The sequence below is a fragment of the Brachycentrus maculatus genome, unplaced genomic scaffold, assembly GCF_059751285.1.
Source record: "Brachycentrus maculatus isolate JH-2025_06_01 unplaced genomic scaffold, ASM5975128v1 h1tg000011l, whole genome shotgun sequence".
Lineage (NCBI taxonomy): Eukaryota > Metazoa > Arthropoda > Insecta > Trichoptera > Brachycentridae > Brachycentrus > Brachycentrus maculatus.
Genome location: NW_028280765.1, coordinates 790001 through 807500, shown reverse-complemented (window position 1 = coordinate 807500; position 17500 = coordinate 790001). Strand labels below are relative to the sequence as shown.

Here is a 17500-nt window from a genome sequence, read left to right as displayed (position 1 = left end):
TTTATATCAAATACAAAATTCAGTCCAACTACGTATGTAAATAAAAGTAACTACATACTGCTATACTTGTAGGGGGGTACAACTGAAATAACTTACCTGACCAAACATAGGACCAACATAAACTCACCGCTTGTATGCGGAGTGTTATTATTTTGCTTCATCGCTTAGGCTGGTATAAGTTTGGTATTTACATTGCATACAATTAAATAGATTTATAATTGTACGAAAATAATTACAGCAAATAATTATTCTCTTTTTCTGTTTTTTTTGTTGTTGTTGATGATTTGAAATATTAGTTCGCTTTCTTTGGAGTTAACGAACAAACCATCACGCCGCTTCCCCGTAGGGGTAGGCAGAGAGGAATAGAACGCCACACAACTCTGTCTTTGCAAACATTCTTCGCCTCTTCCACGTTCATGCATCTCCTCATACATACCCGCCGATTGTTACGACTCCTAACCTGAACACTTTCAAGTATTTGGCATACCTGATCGTGCCATGTTTTTCTCGGTGTTTCTCTGCTCCTTTTTCCATTTACATTTGATATTTAAATTGCATACAATTATATAGATTTATAACTGTACTAAAATAATTATAGCAAATAATTATTGACGCTTATTCTGGATTTTTTTTTGATGATTTGAAATATAAGTTCGCTTTCTTTGGAGTTACATACAGGATTCCGAATGGCGATTATTATACGGGGAGGTACCTGAGAATAAACGTTAGGGATTTTTCAGCGAAGTCGGAGTTTACCTTCCTAGTCATTAATACGTCACATCGCCATCGCAATTTATATACACTCCATCAGGTTTTGTTTAGACTATATTCTCATAATAGAATATCAAAACTTTGTTCTCAGCAGCCATAGTGACACCTCAGTCGAATGGAATGGTCGATTCGGGAAAAAGTGGTCAGATAAGATAAATGTATTTGTGGTCAACATATCAGACGGTTGGTTGGGCGGGATTTTTATTACAACACTTATTCCTGTACAACTAGATAAAGTATTTCGTTACAATTATATTTAGAATGATTTTGCTCACACGTAGTTCGAATGATCGAAATTCCGATTATTTAACAGATATTTTCACCAATATATCATCAAATTCATGATAATATATAGGTGGAAATATCTGGTAACTCCTCTATGGGTCCGAATGCTGGACGATGTTTAACATCTACTCAAGGCAACTAGAAACTGCTGAAATACGAATGCTTAGATGGCTAGTTGGAGTGTCCCTTAGAGACAAGCTAAGCTCCTGATTGCGGCCAACAATGATTGCTCTTGGAAGCGGTTGCTATAAACTGTTTCTACTGATGACTATTCCTACATATGTTTGCTTCTAGTAGTAACTGCTGCTGATCCTTTGGGACTGCAACTACTGATGTTTGCTCCTGATCTCACTGTCTAGGAGCAAACTTAAGTAAACCCTTTAGCCATGCATTACATATTAGAGCAATACAGTACTTCGTGATAAACATACGGTAATTGTAGTTTACCAAAACATTTAAAAAAACTTGAGATGGTTTGGACATGTGGAACGTATGAGTGAGGAAAGAACGGTTAAACAAAATCATAAGGCAAGTTTAGTTGGAAAAAGAAACAGAAGAAGACCGAGGAAAACTTGGCACAATTAGGTATGTCAAGTACTTAAAAGCGGCCGGGTCAGGAGTCGTAATAATCGTCGGGTATGTATGAGGAGATGCATGAATGTGGAAGAGGCGAAGAATGTTTGCAAAGACAGAGTGGTGTGGCGTTCGATTCTCTCTGCCTACCCCTGCGGAGAAGCGGCGTGATAGTTAGTTAGTTTAATAAAAACTCTTCAATGCTTTCTTCTGTACTAACTATACAGGTATATTTGTACGTCATTAATATTCACGCCTTGAAAAAACTCTCTTTAAATTGCAACTGATAATTAGCATGAAAACAAACAAAATATAAAACAAAGAAATATGCAAAATGAATCTCATAGATGGAAAAAAATCTTCGCGATTTGCGCAAAAGATTGAGAATTTCTGTGCACGGTAGATTAAAAAAAAAATTGTCACAATTGTTTTAAATCGCTTTGATGTGGTGCAATATTTTAGATACGAGGAGAGTTTAAAAATATATATATATATATTTTTATGTATTATAAAACATACAGGTGCATAGGGCGCTGCATCGCATCGACGCAGTGTTATATTGAGCGTTAATTACATGCAGGCAAGGAAATCAGTTCTGCCCTTAGGTACCAATCTAGGAAAATCTTACATAATTGTTAGAGTAAAAATCAACTACATTTATTTTGACCCCCTTGAGAATCGACTCCGCGACCGCCTGCATTCTAGCCAAATGCGGTTACAACAATACCATGTAGGCGGATATATAATACATTTCAGTTGCTTAAAAATAAATATAAATATACATCCTCATCTTGTAAAGCATTTAATCAATATCCCATAAAATTACGCCCATCTTGACTGAATGCAGTTTCTTTGAAAAATGTAAAGTAATGCAAAAATAATTTCGTATTTTTTATTCGTCGGTTTTTCTCGGTATTCAGGCATCAAATTTGCATTCGGCCCGCGGTCTCGCCGTAATAGATGCAGTTTCAAATAGGCAATTTATAAATAACTTAACTTTTCCCACACAGTTCAACGGTCATCACTTCACGGTCAAATCCGAAGGCGCCGTGGAGCTATTTACGTAATGAATCACGTTTTTGCACCGATCTAGGACTGACAGTGCCTACAAGCTCCTTAAATCGGCAGCAGAACATTAAGACTGTCACCCCGCATGTTGTAACATATGTTTTTATAATTAAATGATCAATAGTTATATTCAAAGTTAATTAATAGTTCTGGTTTAAGTTTTCCATGATTTAGGTCGGTACAATTATATGTTGCAATACTGTGACAACTCGCAATACAAAGTAATTTTCCATCAGCGCCGACGTAAGAACATAATCATAAACTTTTCAGAGGATTATTAATTAATCTAATGAAAACGTAATCATTTTAATAATAATTTCAATTGGCCTACTAAGCGTTAACCTACTCAACTAGGTAGATAATATTAATACCTACAGCCGATATTTGACATTTTTGGTAAATGGTAGGTGTACTAGATATTCGCACGAAGAGCGGGGAGTCTAAATCGTGGGGCTTATTTTTTTTTTTAATTAAAATAAAATATATTTACAGAAGCGAGCAGTGAAACGTTTTACCATGTAATTTTATTTGAAATAAATGTATATTTTATTTTTTAAATTATATAAGCATTAAAATTCATACGCAAAAAAAACGAAATTCTATAAATTATTTATGAAATAAAAAAATTAAAATGTATATATATATATATATATATATATATATATATATATATATATATATATATATATATATATATATATATATATATATATATATATATATATATATATATATATATATATATATATATATATATATATATTTATATATATATATATACATATATATATATATGTATATATATATATATATATATATATATATATATATATATATATATATATATATATATATATATATATATATATATATATATATATATATATATATATCATGGTTTAAAAGCAGTATTGTGTCAATTTTAAAATGTGAGCAAGTGTTTTTGCCTAGAATTTTCACTCATGAATTACATGAAATTATAGTAACTTTAAAGAAAAACAGTAAATCCACTCACAAGTAGGCATATGCTATGAAACTTATAAAGTTGAAGCCTGAGTAGGGACATGATAAACGGTGTTGCATAAGCCATAGCTAGATTTCAGAGTCACTTGGAAGTTAGGAAAAAAAAATTGTTTCACATAAGAATCCTACTTATTATTTATTTCACAAGTTTGATACAAAAAATAAATATTGTATATTAATAATTCACTTTATTCAGTAATGTATTTGCCTGCATCTTTTTTATAAAGCCGAAATTGTAAAATGACTTGAATTTATTATGTCCAATAATAAAAGGTAGAGTCCAATTTTCACAAGAGACTTCGCAAATCTGAAAATAAAAATAAAAATGAATCATTCCGCGAGAATGCATGTTGAGTGAAAATAAATATGTACAATATCAGTTATGTGTACTTTTTTCCTAAAAATATTTTGGCGCGTTTATTAGCACGATTCGCAAAGTTTGTTTCTGGGAAAAAAATGTACTTGCAACTTGCTTAAAATGCTGAGAATATCCACATATACGCTTAAGGAATGTGGGAAGTAATCACTATTTGCATACGTCCGCTTTTCCCATCACCGATATTTGGATACTATCACATAAACAAATGCGTCGGCGACTCGTAGCTTGTATCAGACAGAAATGGCGGGAAAGTTTTGTATACACACAAAACGATTCCATTGAATTTGATAATAATGCCTTTTCCGAGAAACGACACCTGATTTTATTATTCTGCGAATACGTGTTCAACAATAACATTACGGCAGAGGTAGGGTGATTCATTCAAGAAAAATTACAAATAAAATGCAAATATCGTACGGGCCCTGATTTAGTTATCATAATCATTTATTCAATTACATATTTCCGATAGAATAAACCAAGTCATTAGTATCATTTAATTAACATACTTATAAAATAACAACTACATTATTTTTCTTATTACTACGAAGTCATTAGGTGATTTGTAGCAATTATACCTTCCCAAACAATTATACATAAGATACAATAAAAATAAATTCAATTGTCTCCGAAAACATTGTTCGTTTGTACCTAATAGAGCCCCAGAAATGATTAAAAATTAATTTGGTTAATTTGAAGGAATCCGTGAATTTTATTTAATAATAAAACAAAACGGTAGTTATTGTTACAGTATTAATGCAAATGATAAAAATAACTAACTAACTAACCATCACGCCGCTTCTCCGCAGGGGTAGGCAGAGAGAATAGAACGCCACACCACTCTGTCTTTGCAAACATTCTTCGCCTCTTCCACGGTCATGCATCTCCTCATGCATACCCGCCGATTATTACGACTCCTAACCTAATACAAACGATACATATGTCTTAAGTGAAAACGCGTTTTCAGTATTTTGACTTCAGATATCATATAAAGACAATACGTATTTGAAAGTAAATGGTTCCAAAATATTTAAGAGTAATTACAAAAAATATATAAGACAACAGGTTCCCGCCGCCCAGAACTTCCACTGCTGACAATCCGTCATCAGTTCTCGTCTGAACTTTGGGACGCGGATCTGTCCCGGAAGATACAAGGGAGCTGGCAGCAGACAGAAGAGCCCGGAGGCAGTGTGTATATTCCATATGGTCCACATGGTGAGCAGATATGGCTAAAAAGGTAAATCTATATATTTTTAAATGCACTGAGCTCTTAAAAGCATACTAGCAATCACATAATTCATTCGGGGATCGCCAACGCTAGGAGCCGCTAGTAGGGCCAAGAAAAATTAGACATTTTTTTCTCCTCAAAATAAAATCTAGTTGCTATAACCTTGTAAAGTATATGTAAAATGCTATATTTTTTCATTCATAATCATTTCAAAGTATTGTTAACAAAAATACTATCTTTTGAAGTATGTACACAATAAATATTATTAAGAATGTTGTATTTTTCTACAGTTTTGTGGATGTATACATATTTACTACAATGCATTCACTTCTAACATAAATATGTAGGTAGTTATTTGTCATAAATGAATATTTTTATTTTATATATTAAATGTTGAATCAGCACTGTTTTTTTTAGTCTACTCAGTTGTATTTGATTGTTTTATTATTATTGTTTTATTTTATTTTAACTCAATATATTCCACCTAGAGTTGATCGCGTCATATAAATACAAAAACATCGGAATTCAGTTAAACTAGTTATAATAATTTATTTATTAATTTGGCGTTTAATGTGTAGAACTCCATTTTAATTTAAGTATTAATTTTTGAATTAAACACTGATTTTTTAGTCTACTAAGTTGTATTTTATTGTCAAAAAACACAAATAATAAATTTTTAGACAATTTAAGAATTGGAAATATTAAAGTTATGGCATTTTCAAACGAAAATGCCATAACTAGGCGATTGTATTTGATCATAAGTTCTCAATTCGTTGTATGGGTCAGGTCGATCGACTCGCCCTGGCAGCAAGTATGCATAAAGTAACGTCGGTATGTCAACACGGGAATTTGATACGTTAGAATTTGATGAGCAAAACGCCGGGAATTCCGAAATGCATTTTTAGTATTCAGCAAGCAGTGAGACGAGTTTCGATAACTGGAATAAGCGCATTATCTTATGGCCGACATTATGAATTCTTCCCACCATCTGCGACTACCGAAAATTGGTACCGACCATTATTTTATTTAGTTTAAATTCAATTTAAGTCTTACTTGGTAAATACCACTATTTTTTCATTCATATTATTAATACAAAGTTTCTTTTTTAATTTCAGTTTTACTTAGTAAATAAAAGTATTAAAATCTACTGTGACACGTGTTGTGGTATTTACTAAGTAAAACTTAAATTAAAAATCGATAGATTATACCACAAAGTGTCTGCCGAATCAAGTAATGAAATATAAATATTAAATGCTTTTGAAAAGAAGAGTTTGTGTAGTTTGCGCGAATATCGCCTTAATGCCATTTCGGTTAAGCGAAAATAGGCATCAAGTTGTGACAGAGGGGGGCCGAACCTAAAAACTCTTGACTCGAGACCGCGATACTAACCACGGGACTACTACCCGACTCTCCTATAAAATATGTTCCTTGCTTAGATATTTTTTTACAAATTTTTAAAACCCCAATCTGTAATTTTTTAAATACAGGTAAATCTAAAAGCAAATATGTTTTAAATGTTTAAGTAATTATGTTTTAAATGATAATTTTTCAATCATCTTTTTTTAATTGTCAATGTGAATTTGCATTGTTGGGAAAAAATTGACAATAATAAGCCCATAATACCTACTTACATATAAAATTAGTTCGAATAATTTTAAAAAAAATATATTCAACAACTTTTTACAATACTGTATTTGCATATTTTAACAAGTCTGGATTACTAATTTCGTACAGTTTTTTGTTTAAATTATTAAAGTTTGTCATTTAAAATATGAATATAATGTATCTATTTAAATTTAAAGGTGCTTGGAAAACCAATGAAAACGATAATTTAACCTACGCGCTTCACGAAGTCCTCATAATCAGTTGCGCGGGTGACACGACCCACCACGCCAACCGATAAATGACGACTGATGCTTCGGATCTTTCAACGCAGAGCCAGCACTTCGAAATCAACCACACAACCATTCAAAATTTACTCACACACTCTCAGAATTCCTCTTTACGGTGCACGCACACATTCGAACATTTTGCAATACTACCGTCGGCAGCGCCGCCATTGCTTTCGACTTACTCCGCGACAAAGTAGCTCCACGTGGTAATTTTTATCCAAAAAAGAAGTGTTAAATTGCATCGACAACAAAATATTTTTATCACTTTCGTCATAAAAATCTTGTGGCTTTCATATTATGTAGGTGTCACTTCTTAAAAATTCGTAATGTAAGAGTATGATCATTTCATAATTTCGGCAGCCGCCGCCATGTCAGCTATTCCCTCGGACGCCACTAAACCAAACAGTCGCATTCGAGCCGACGAGTCGTTCAGACGTCGAAGCTGCTGCCATAGGACCGACCGGGTCTGAAGAATGATTATTCAGTGTTCGACAAAATATTTCGGTGGTTTTAGTAGAGGTCGAACATACGATCGAGCATTTATAAACAGTATCATATCAGTGGGTGACGTTCAATTCGTGAGAAGAAAACTTTCTATAAGAGTTTAAGTTGGTGTTTTTTGTGTATTCAAGATATTTGGATTACACATACTTCAGCTTTAAAGGTGAGTCTTTACTAATGTAAAACTATAATTTTTTACTTTTCATTGTAAAATCGTCAAATCTAAAGTTAACTTCAAAACTGTCACTAGAATTATCCGCCTTTTTTTAAAACTGTATTTCAAAGAGTTTCGAATTATTATGATCTTATCACTTATTTACTTTGAAGTCTCTAAATTAGTTCGCATCGTATTGAGATGTACGCTAAATTGTACGGAATTTTTGCCGGCACCAGATCATCGTAATGCAGTAGATGCATCATGCCCCTTCCGAAATGCCGGCCGGCGTTTTCTCACAGTAGCGAGTGATAATATCGTTGAAGTCATTATTAATTATGTATTTCTTATAATAAACATAAGTACAAGTATATTCCTGTATATATTCCATATATTAAGAGCATTAATAAAAATCATAATATTTTGATTTTTTTAATCTTTGAAAATTTTCATTGATAAACTTAAATAAAAATATAAACAATTTTTGTTAATTTAATTTGATTGCGATTTTTCCTTTTTTGTTTTTTTTTCTTGTACATTTAAAAATAGAATTATTTTGTATTTGAGTAGGCGCTATGAACATAGTCATCGTACATAGTAACAAAGTCCCTTGATCTTATTGTCGTCGTGTTTTTTGTGCCAATAACTTCTACAAACTTCTTGTAACTTATTTAATATTAATTTCTGTTTATTTTAATGATTTCGTGTCTACTTACTGATTGTCATCTAAGTAAACTTATTTATTTACACTAGTGAATTGAAAAATCAGCCGGTTTTCGGATTTTTAATTGAATTTTCGTAATCCGAAAAAGTGCAAAAGATGATTTATTTGAAAATGAAATAAATATTAAATCTAATGCATTACGTTTGTATTTTTTTATATTTTATTTTTATATTTTAATAAGGATATTCGTTTTTTATTTTATTTTATTTTACTTATTTACGAATACGAAGATTTTTTCAGCGATTCTAAGTCATCAAATTTTAAAATATATTTACAAAATGTAATATTAAAAAATCTTTTCTAGCCACTTTAGTTAAAGTTTATTATTTTTTAAATACTTAGGAATCCTTTATTAAATGAACCACGATTTTTTTATTTTTCTAACTCACCTAATGTGTATTTTTTTTTTAAATAATGAAATGATTTTTTTAAATTCGTATTGGTTTAAAAAAATTGAAAGTATCGACGACAGGGATTACTTAATTTATGTTAATATAACCATTTATATAGAAAAACGCTCGATTTATTAAAATTTTGATGTGACTAGAATTTTTTATGGAAATATAATATGTACGCACTATTTTATATTTCGACTGCAATGGAGACATTACTAGCATTTACGTGCGAGTTTTTGTCGTTTGTAAATAGTATTTAGCTGGAAGAAAAAAAAACCCGCGCAAATGTTGATATTCGCACCGGCAACCTTTTACTCCCGCGGCTCCTCGCCGGCCACGCGTAGTGCTGTTGCACAACACGCCGCAATACTCCCGTGTCACTCCGCTGCGCCATGAACACAACACAATGTTATTGTTTTGATAGGTTCGCGGGCGTTTCGACGCTAAATTCATAAATTCTTCTGAATATTTTCCGTCGTTATTTTTTAAGTAGAAGCAGTTTATGTCTGTCAATTTTTGATTCGTACACGGTATAGCGTAATTCTAATCCGATTTTTTTCTCCTATTTTCAGGGAGACGCTGCGAGAGACCTGCCGGCTATTCTCCGATAGCCGATCAATTGTGATATTTAAGTTCTGACGAAGAGGCAGAACAGTGAAGACATTTGTGATATATATTTAAATAAATAAGTTAACGTAAGCTAAATATAGAGGGATATATATATATAAAATGAAGATGTTCGTTAGCGAAATGGAAGAAGTTCCCGAGGAATCTTTCGGACTCGAAGAGTACGGCGCCGTGCTGTCGGACATGGACGACATCTGGTCCAGCCTGGACAAGCGGACCGACAAATTCGATCTGCTCGAGCTGCCGCTCGCCGAGTACGCGCTGGACGACTCCGTGCTGGACGACTTCCTGGACTGGAGTCTGGACACGCTGGAGAGCAACAAGATCGTGCACCACGACTGCATGTGGGCCGGCACCTGCAGCGACAAGTACCACCCGGGCAACGGGCCCGTCGCGTGCTCGCCCGCGCCCGCTCCCGCGCCCGCGGCCGCGGCGCCCGCGCCCGCGCCGCCCACGCCGCCCGGCCGCAGCCTGCTGCTGTCGGCCGCGCGCGCGCCGCCGCGCTCGTCGCGCGCCGCCAAGAAGGCGCAGGGCAGCCCCGAGAGGCCCGACACCCCGCAGAGCCTGGACGAGGACGAGCCGCAGTTCAAGCACGACATAGACCTGGCCGCCTGCGCCCCGCGCCCCGCCTACCACCCCGCGCGCACCCCCGCCAGGGTCACGCTCGACGACTACGACTACGAGGACGAGGACCAGCTCGAGGCCGAGGAGGAGGAGAGCGACGACGGCGGCCCCTACGCGGAGTACTCGCATCCCGCCTACGACGTCAGGGACTCGCGCACCTACAGAGAGAACACCATCGCGTCGGACCACAGCTACACGCTCTGCAAGAACTCCAAGCAGAGCCGACTGGACAGCCTCGGCGTGCAGACTCCATCCGACTCAGGTAGGAGCGATTCCTCACATTGCTTTACTCCGTACCGACTGTTCTCCGCGTACTGCACACTCGAAGGTTGAGAAAGTTGCCTTTCCTGTTTCTCGCTTTATCGAGCGATGATAGCGAAAGAATAGCGGTAATTTACGACACATTTCTGCCTACCGCACCACTGTCCCTAAGGGCTATTCGAACGGTATCGATTAATTTCCTTACGCCCATATCGCCATACTTTGTAATAATTGATTTCACGATCTTAATGGAACGAGCGTTTATGCCTCCGCGTTCATAGTTCCAACTGGGAGTGTTCTGTTCTGAGGATAGAAGTATTTGCGAAGTATCTTGTTGGAAACTTTCTAGTATCTCGTTAGTTAATTTTTAGGCATTGAGTAAATTGTTCAAAACATTTCACGAAGTGTCGCAATCTCGGTACGTAGTGGGCGGCAGATTTCGGGGTGGCGCTTGCGTCAGCCCGATATCGACCGTCTTCTAGAGGCTTCTGCCGCCCCCGCCCTTCCTCCCCGCCATCCTTCCGCCCTTACGCGATCATTCATACCGATTCCTGACGTAGTTCGCGCCGCCCGCATTTTTTCACCGTGTCCACCCTCTTTTGATGATTTTGTAACCCAGAATTTGCGACCTAGGTCAATCATTTTCCCTGTAGTTCATTTCGAATACCAGGTGTCTGTCGGGCTTTGGTATTAAACTTACTGCACTTAATGACTTTGAATTTAAATGCTTACATACATCCAGTTCAACAATAAATTAAGAACGTTAGTTTTTATTTATTGTTGACCCATATTAGTATTTTGTAGCATTTCAAGTTATTAAATGGTTCCCTATCAGAATCTGTCGAGATACCTACACCTACAATGATTTTTTCCTAACGTCCAAGTGACAATGAAATCGTGATACGGCTTATGCAACACCACTTATCATGTTCCTACTTCGACTCCAACTTGTATAACGTATTCCTACTTTGAATGGATTTAATCTTGTTTAAAGTAAGGCAAAAACCTTCTACATGACGGATAGTATTTATAATTTAGGTTCTAATACCCTTAACTGAAGATTTGGGCAAAAATTAAAACCTGTTAGGTCCTTAGCTTGCCCACACGTAACACGATTAACCAGTTTCGCTTGTACTAATAGTACCTAGCGACTATTGCTTATATTAATAAAAAAAATAACCAAAGAAAAAGTCCCCATTTTATAAAAGTAAAACGGTTTTTAAATATCACGAGTTTTGTTATTATTTTAAAACAAGGCATTATATTATTCAAATTGGTGAACGTGAAGTTTTTTGTCCATCTTATGTTATACTATTATAAGTAGACATCGAACTCTATGATTCTAGAACTCTACGAGAATTTTTACGATGTAAACATTTGTTTTGCAGATATCAGTAGTTGTATGTGAGATATTTAGTTTGAATCAAAAACTCACTGTATTATTATCATTTTCTTATATAAAGGGATGATATAAAAAATACTGCCATTATTATAAGGGTCATTATTATTACACAATTATTATTTTGATAATTTAACAATTATTTTTTATTTAAAAGAAATAGCTCTTAAGCACGTACACGTTGAGAAAAATGAGAATAAAAGTGCTATTTCTTATAAACAAAAATTTTTACCACTTGAGTTATATTTATTTTAACGACTAGTTTCGGAAGCTACATATGCACCACCTTCGGGTCTGAATATAAACTAGAACTTCCGAAACTAGTCGTTAAAATAAATATAACTCAAGTGGTATAAAACGAGTGTTTTCATTTACAAATTCATCATATCTTTCTATAAAGTATATGCCGTAACAATAAATAAAATAAAAGTGCTCTTAACTAAAATTTCGCAAAGATGTTGAAATAATATAGATTTAATATTATAAAGCTAGTAAAAATTCCGATAGTTAATATAAGGAGTATATTGTAAAGTATGCTAATTGAATTTTCTAAGGAGGATTTAAATGACGGCATAAAATTTATATGTGAATCTAATTCCAATTGGGATAAGCACGCTTGCTTTCAAATACTGGTATAAATTGAATCGCCTTCCAGTTTTGGCAAGTCTGTTGCAGCCAATAAGATGTCCCGATGGCCCGTCTGGTTCCCTCACCCTTCCCGGCTGGAGGCTGACCCACCCCAATCCGCTCCGTCTAGCGTCTGCAGCCTGCCTTCTTGATACTTACGAACTTATGTACTCGTATTTTCCCTAATCTGCGATGCTCGCGGTGCAATACGGCTGTCCAAACTCAAAACGTAAAGGACATTTTTTTTTAGTACTTTTTTTCTTCATTTTTAGACTAATTAGATTCTACTTAGTCCAAAAATGCAAAAATCCAAAAAAAAAGTACTTCAGAAAAATGTCCCTTACTGTGTTTTATGTTTGGATAGCCGAATAGTGTCTCATACTTTAAATTTTAATTTTTTTGTAATCGCAATATATTTGTCCGCCTCCATAGTATAGTGGTTAGCACATTTGACTGCCGATTTCCAGGGCGGATCAAACTAAATATTAAACTAAGTGTTTTTCTACTATCTAACTAACCATCACGCCGCTTCCCCGCATGGGTGTGCAGAGATAACAGAACGCTACACCACTCTGTCTTTGCAAACTTTCTTCGCCTCTTCCACGTTCATGTATCTCTTTCAAGTATTTCAACTGACCACTGTCAAGTATTTGACATACCTGATCACGCCAAGTTTTTCTCGGTCTTTTCTGCTCCTTTTTGTAACTATATTCACTTCATAAATTTGTCTTACCGTTCTTCCTTCACTCATTCGTTCCACATGTCCAAACCATCTCAAAAATGGCAGGCAGTGTTTTTTTATTCTAATATTTATATAACCCTTGACCGGCACCTGAAGCGCGGGATTGATCACCTTGCCTTCATATAAGAAATGATATATTAACATCGCATCAATTTGATGCAGTGCCCTATGCACCATTGGATTTGAACCGAAACAAACTGTAAAAGTGTACCTAGTTTTCAGCTGTGCGTTCCTGCGACTCGCGGTGTTTAGTTGGAGCATTCCACATGAGGTTACTCTGCCAGTTCGACTGAGAACCGGTTGTACCGACAGTACTTGCTGAATTCCTCGAATGTTTTTCGCGCGGAATGTCTTTACTGCTTTGGCCCATCAACATCACCTCCAATCTGCAATCTCTTCCTCCGTTCACGTCTCCTGATAACCTTTCCATTTTTCGTTCGCCAAAATAGGCATTATATATTTTAACTACTCATTTTTGCAATGAAATATGCAATGCAAAACTAAAACGGGTTACGAATGTTGTCACATTTCGATTCCTATTTATTAATACCAAAGGCAACCTTTGCGGGCTTGACCACCAAATATATATATTTTTCGTTAAATATTAAAATATCCGCCTCCGTAGTGTAATGGTCAGCACGCTCGGCTACCGTGCTTGAGATCCCGGGTTCGATTCCCAGGAGGCGGGGGGGTGAAATAAATGTAAGTGATTTTTTTACTCTAACATTTATTCAATATTACCCTGGACTGGTACCTGAAGCGGAGGGCTGATCACCTTTCCTTCATGTGTTAACAACGATCAACATAACTCTGCGTTTATACGATGCAGTGCCCTATTCACCATTGGGGTGCGGATTAGGGTTTGAAGATGATGGAAGAAATATTAAAAATCTTTAAATGTTAATGTTTCTTTAAAAGCGTTTTGAAATACTCGGCAATAAAATATTCTCGGAATAAAAATAAACGAAATTGTAGTACTTTTTGTAATTTATCTCGTTTCGAAATATCTCGGAATCTCTTTGTACGCTGTTCAGTCGGTGTTCACGGTTATCAGGACTCACTGAAGTTCAAGGTGTCCACGCCAGCATGCGGCAGTTCACAGTCGAGAGCTGGCAATGAATGGGAGTGCCGCACGTAAACATTACATAAGAGGACGTCGACTCTGCACACCTCGTCATGTAAGATTAATACATCGTATAAATAATCTCGAAAGACATACTAATCAATTCGGCGATGAACACTAGAGGGGTCCTTGACACTCGACGTCTACCGTCATTTGTATTTTTTACGTCTTCGGACATATTATGTTCCTGAGCTTTGTGTTTCATATCTGAAAAGCTGCGGTTCGTAATCGCGATGTCTCGCTTTCAGTTGTTCGCACGGAAGTTCGCTATCTAGATTCCTCGGAGCGTTTGTTGTGTCTTGAAATCAGTTGTTCGAGCGGGCCATCGACCCCTATAGGATGCCCGTCACTCACCTGAGCGTGCTGCTTTTTTGTTTACATTTTTTTCGCTTTTAAAGCGAGAGGTCGTGTTATGATTCAAGGTGAAACTCCTCGCGGAGCTCCCTCCGTTCGGGCACGGTGGCTGTCGTCTTACGTTTATTCGCGGCAACATTTCCGCGTTCTGTTCGAGAGGTGCCCGGTATCCGCACAGCTACATCTGACAGTAATAATTCTAAAATTGGCCAAAACAATAATCTCGTTATAAATGTTTGCAGTTGAAATAAAAAATATCCTTATATATTTCCTCAGCTCGCCTACAATCGGCGAAGGTAGCCATAATTTTGACGGCTGCTCTATTGCGCGTACGCCTTCGGGAGCCAATGCTCGGTAGGCAGAGTCCAAATCAGCTGTGGAATAGTACTAATGGTTGTGAGAGAAGTCGATCTCCCGAGTCGGGCGGTGGCGGGCAGGCGGGCAGGTGGCAGGTGGCAGAGACTGCTGCCATTTGGAGACGAGATGCGGTGCTGCATGGCCGTGACGTCACTCGCCGGTTAGTAACTGGGGCCGGAGGAGGGACGTAGCCGTGAACCGTACCGCGCACTCGCACAAGGCCGGCCGAGGCGACGCGCGGCAGTGGGCCTCTCTGTATTCTGCTCGCCGTTCTGCAAACTGCCTCTAAGTTACCTGTCTTACGACTTGCCGCTGTCATTTTCTTAGCAAATTTTTGTTTGTCTTTTAAAGTATGAGGGGACACCTATTATCACAAATTTTCTGACCAATACTGGAACCGATGCTGTGCAGAGAACGGCATTGTATTGACGCGGTGTATACTTGTTCGTTAATTATACGAAGATATGATATATAGTCGTGCTCTCCAGACTTTTGTACTTCGATTAGAATATAATTGTAGGGATACAGATTACTGCATTTACAGATAAAATACGCAGGAATGAAAATTAAAAAAAAACATTACTAGATAGAATAAAGAGAATATTGTCGATGACTAGAACACACTCGAGGTTGCAAACTCGGACAAATTTGCGTGAGTTTTACTTTGAGGAATATCACCATTTGGGAATCCCGGAGCCCGAGTTTCTACGGTTCCGTATTTAATATAGCTCCGATGCGGTTCACAGGTAATAAGTAATCTTAGCGCTTGAATTAATTGCTCATTTTGTCACCGACACCGCCAGTTCCAGTTCATCGTGTCGCGCTCTGATGGTTCGTCTACTGGCGTGAGATGGTCCGTTAGCGCTTTGCCAGTCTCACTTCGCCAACCGGCACTCATTACTCGTTGCTGACTTCTCACTTGGCCACGATAAATCCGTATCGAGTCCAGTGTGATACCTAATGTTATCGTATGTTTTTTTATTATTATCAAGTATCGCGTTACAAATTCATATAATGTCAGTCACTCGAGTGAAAGTTGATTTAATAATATTATTTAGGTACCTACATCTAGCCGGCAGTTATAAGAAAGTGAAAATTACTGTTTCCTAAATGTCATTATGGCTATATAAACTTACGAGTAAAAACTCTTCAACTTATTGATGAATTAGCAGTGTTTACTCGAATGAAATACTTAAATTATCATATCGAACTGTATTTTGTTATTGTTGCTCCATTCATTGTAGCAGGTACGCAGATTTACTATAAATTCGTTACGTTGCAAGCGATATGCTTAGTTACCCTCCTTATCGTGTTATCGAGATGTTTTCTGTACTCCTTCAATATAGATGAAGTTAATATTTGCAATTTTTTTACAATATATATTTTTACGTAATGGAATTTCTAGATACTACTATTAAGTCTGTTTTTCTGGGAATACGAATAAGTCAGCGGTGAGCGGTTTTTGTGTTGATAGTCTTAGCCGTGTTAAGATTTCTATCACGACTTCGGCAGAAGCGAAAGGTGGCCACCTCCCAGTTCCATGAACTGTCGGTCGGTGATGTCACTGGCCATGCATCTGTTGCGAATGGAGTGACTCAGTTCTCCAGCCCACGCTGGTCCTCTATCCTCGGAGGACCTCTCTACGTTTTGAGAAACGATGTCATCTCAGTTATGACACCAATTTAATTCGCTTCCATTAGCCTTGATGGACAATCACCATTCAAATGTTCAAATAAGTATCTTAAAGTTTTGCCTTAATTCTTTGGTCACATCAAACATAAAAATTAAATATTCCTCGCGAGTCGACGTTGATGCGAATTCGTCTAAAGTGATACTACATATATAGGGCGATTTCTATTATAATTATATACGGGGAGGAAGTCGCCCGCTTTATGCTTGTTGCTAACCGGCGATGGCGTCTCACGCTCGAATTTATTAGACTCAAAGAATCCGGTTTGGATCAGTCGGAATTGGCGTAGAATATAGGGCAAATCGTGCAATGCCTCTGTCTTCCTTTAACATCAGTTTTGCGCGGAATTTATTCTCGTCATCGGATATTCCTCGAACAGAACCCGCGGCGCCAGTGTCGGGTGAAACGAGCTTTATCTCTTAATGGGATTAGTATCCCGACCCACCGGACACCTGACGTAGCAACAGCGTACACGGTGGTGGTGAGATTTCTATTTCATTATGTGTGTCTACCACAAAGCTGCCACGCTTACGAAAGCTAATATATCGACCCATAAAAATTATATGCACAATTGAAAAAATATGTACGCTTAATCCATTAAAAAAAATTGATAAGTATGAAATTTTCGCTCAGAAGATTTACATGGTAAAGTAAACATTGTTGTTTCGTTTGTACTTAGAAATTTCCGTGAAACGTACAACGGAAA

The 17500-nt window shown here is 36.8% G+C and overlaps 1 protein-coding gene and 1 long non-coding RNA gene across 3 annotated transcripts in view; one reads left to right on the top strand and one right to left on the bottom strand.

Moving 5' to 3' along the window:
- Positions 1-3836: 3836 nt before the first annotated feature.
- On the bottom strand, positions 3837-7221 carry LOC148313459 (uncharacterized). Of its 2 annotated transcripts, none has more exons than XR_015837775.1 (3): positions 7165-7221; positions 5141-5325; positions 3837-4027 (listed from the first exon to the last, which is right to left on the bottom strand). It is a non-coding gene; the product is annotated as an uncharacterized LOC148313459 (long non-coding RNA). The 2 variants fall into 2 exon arrangements; XR_015837774.1 differs by lacking the exon at positions 7165-7221 and adding an exon at positions 6956-7039.
- Positions 7222-7618: 397 nt separating this feature from the next.
- Positions 7619-17500, top strand: part of Myc (bHLH transcription factor Myc) — a 16571-nt gene continuing 6689 nt past the window's right edge. The window contains exons 1-2 of the mRNA XM_088262231.1: positions 7619-7880; positions 9563-10503. Of these exons, the coding sequence (XP_088118357.1) occupies positions 9720-10503 (784 nt within the window). The 5' untranslated portion in view covers positions 7619-7880; positions 9563-9719. The remainder of the gene's footprint in view (positions 7881-9562; positions 10504-17500) is intronic.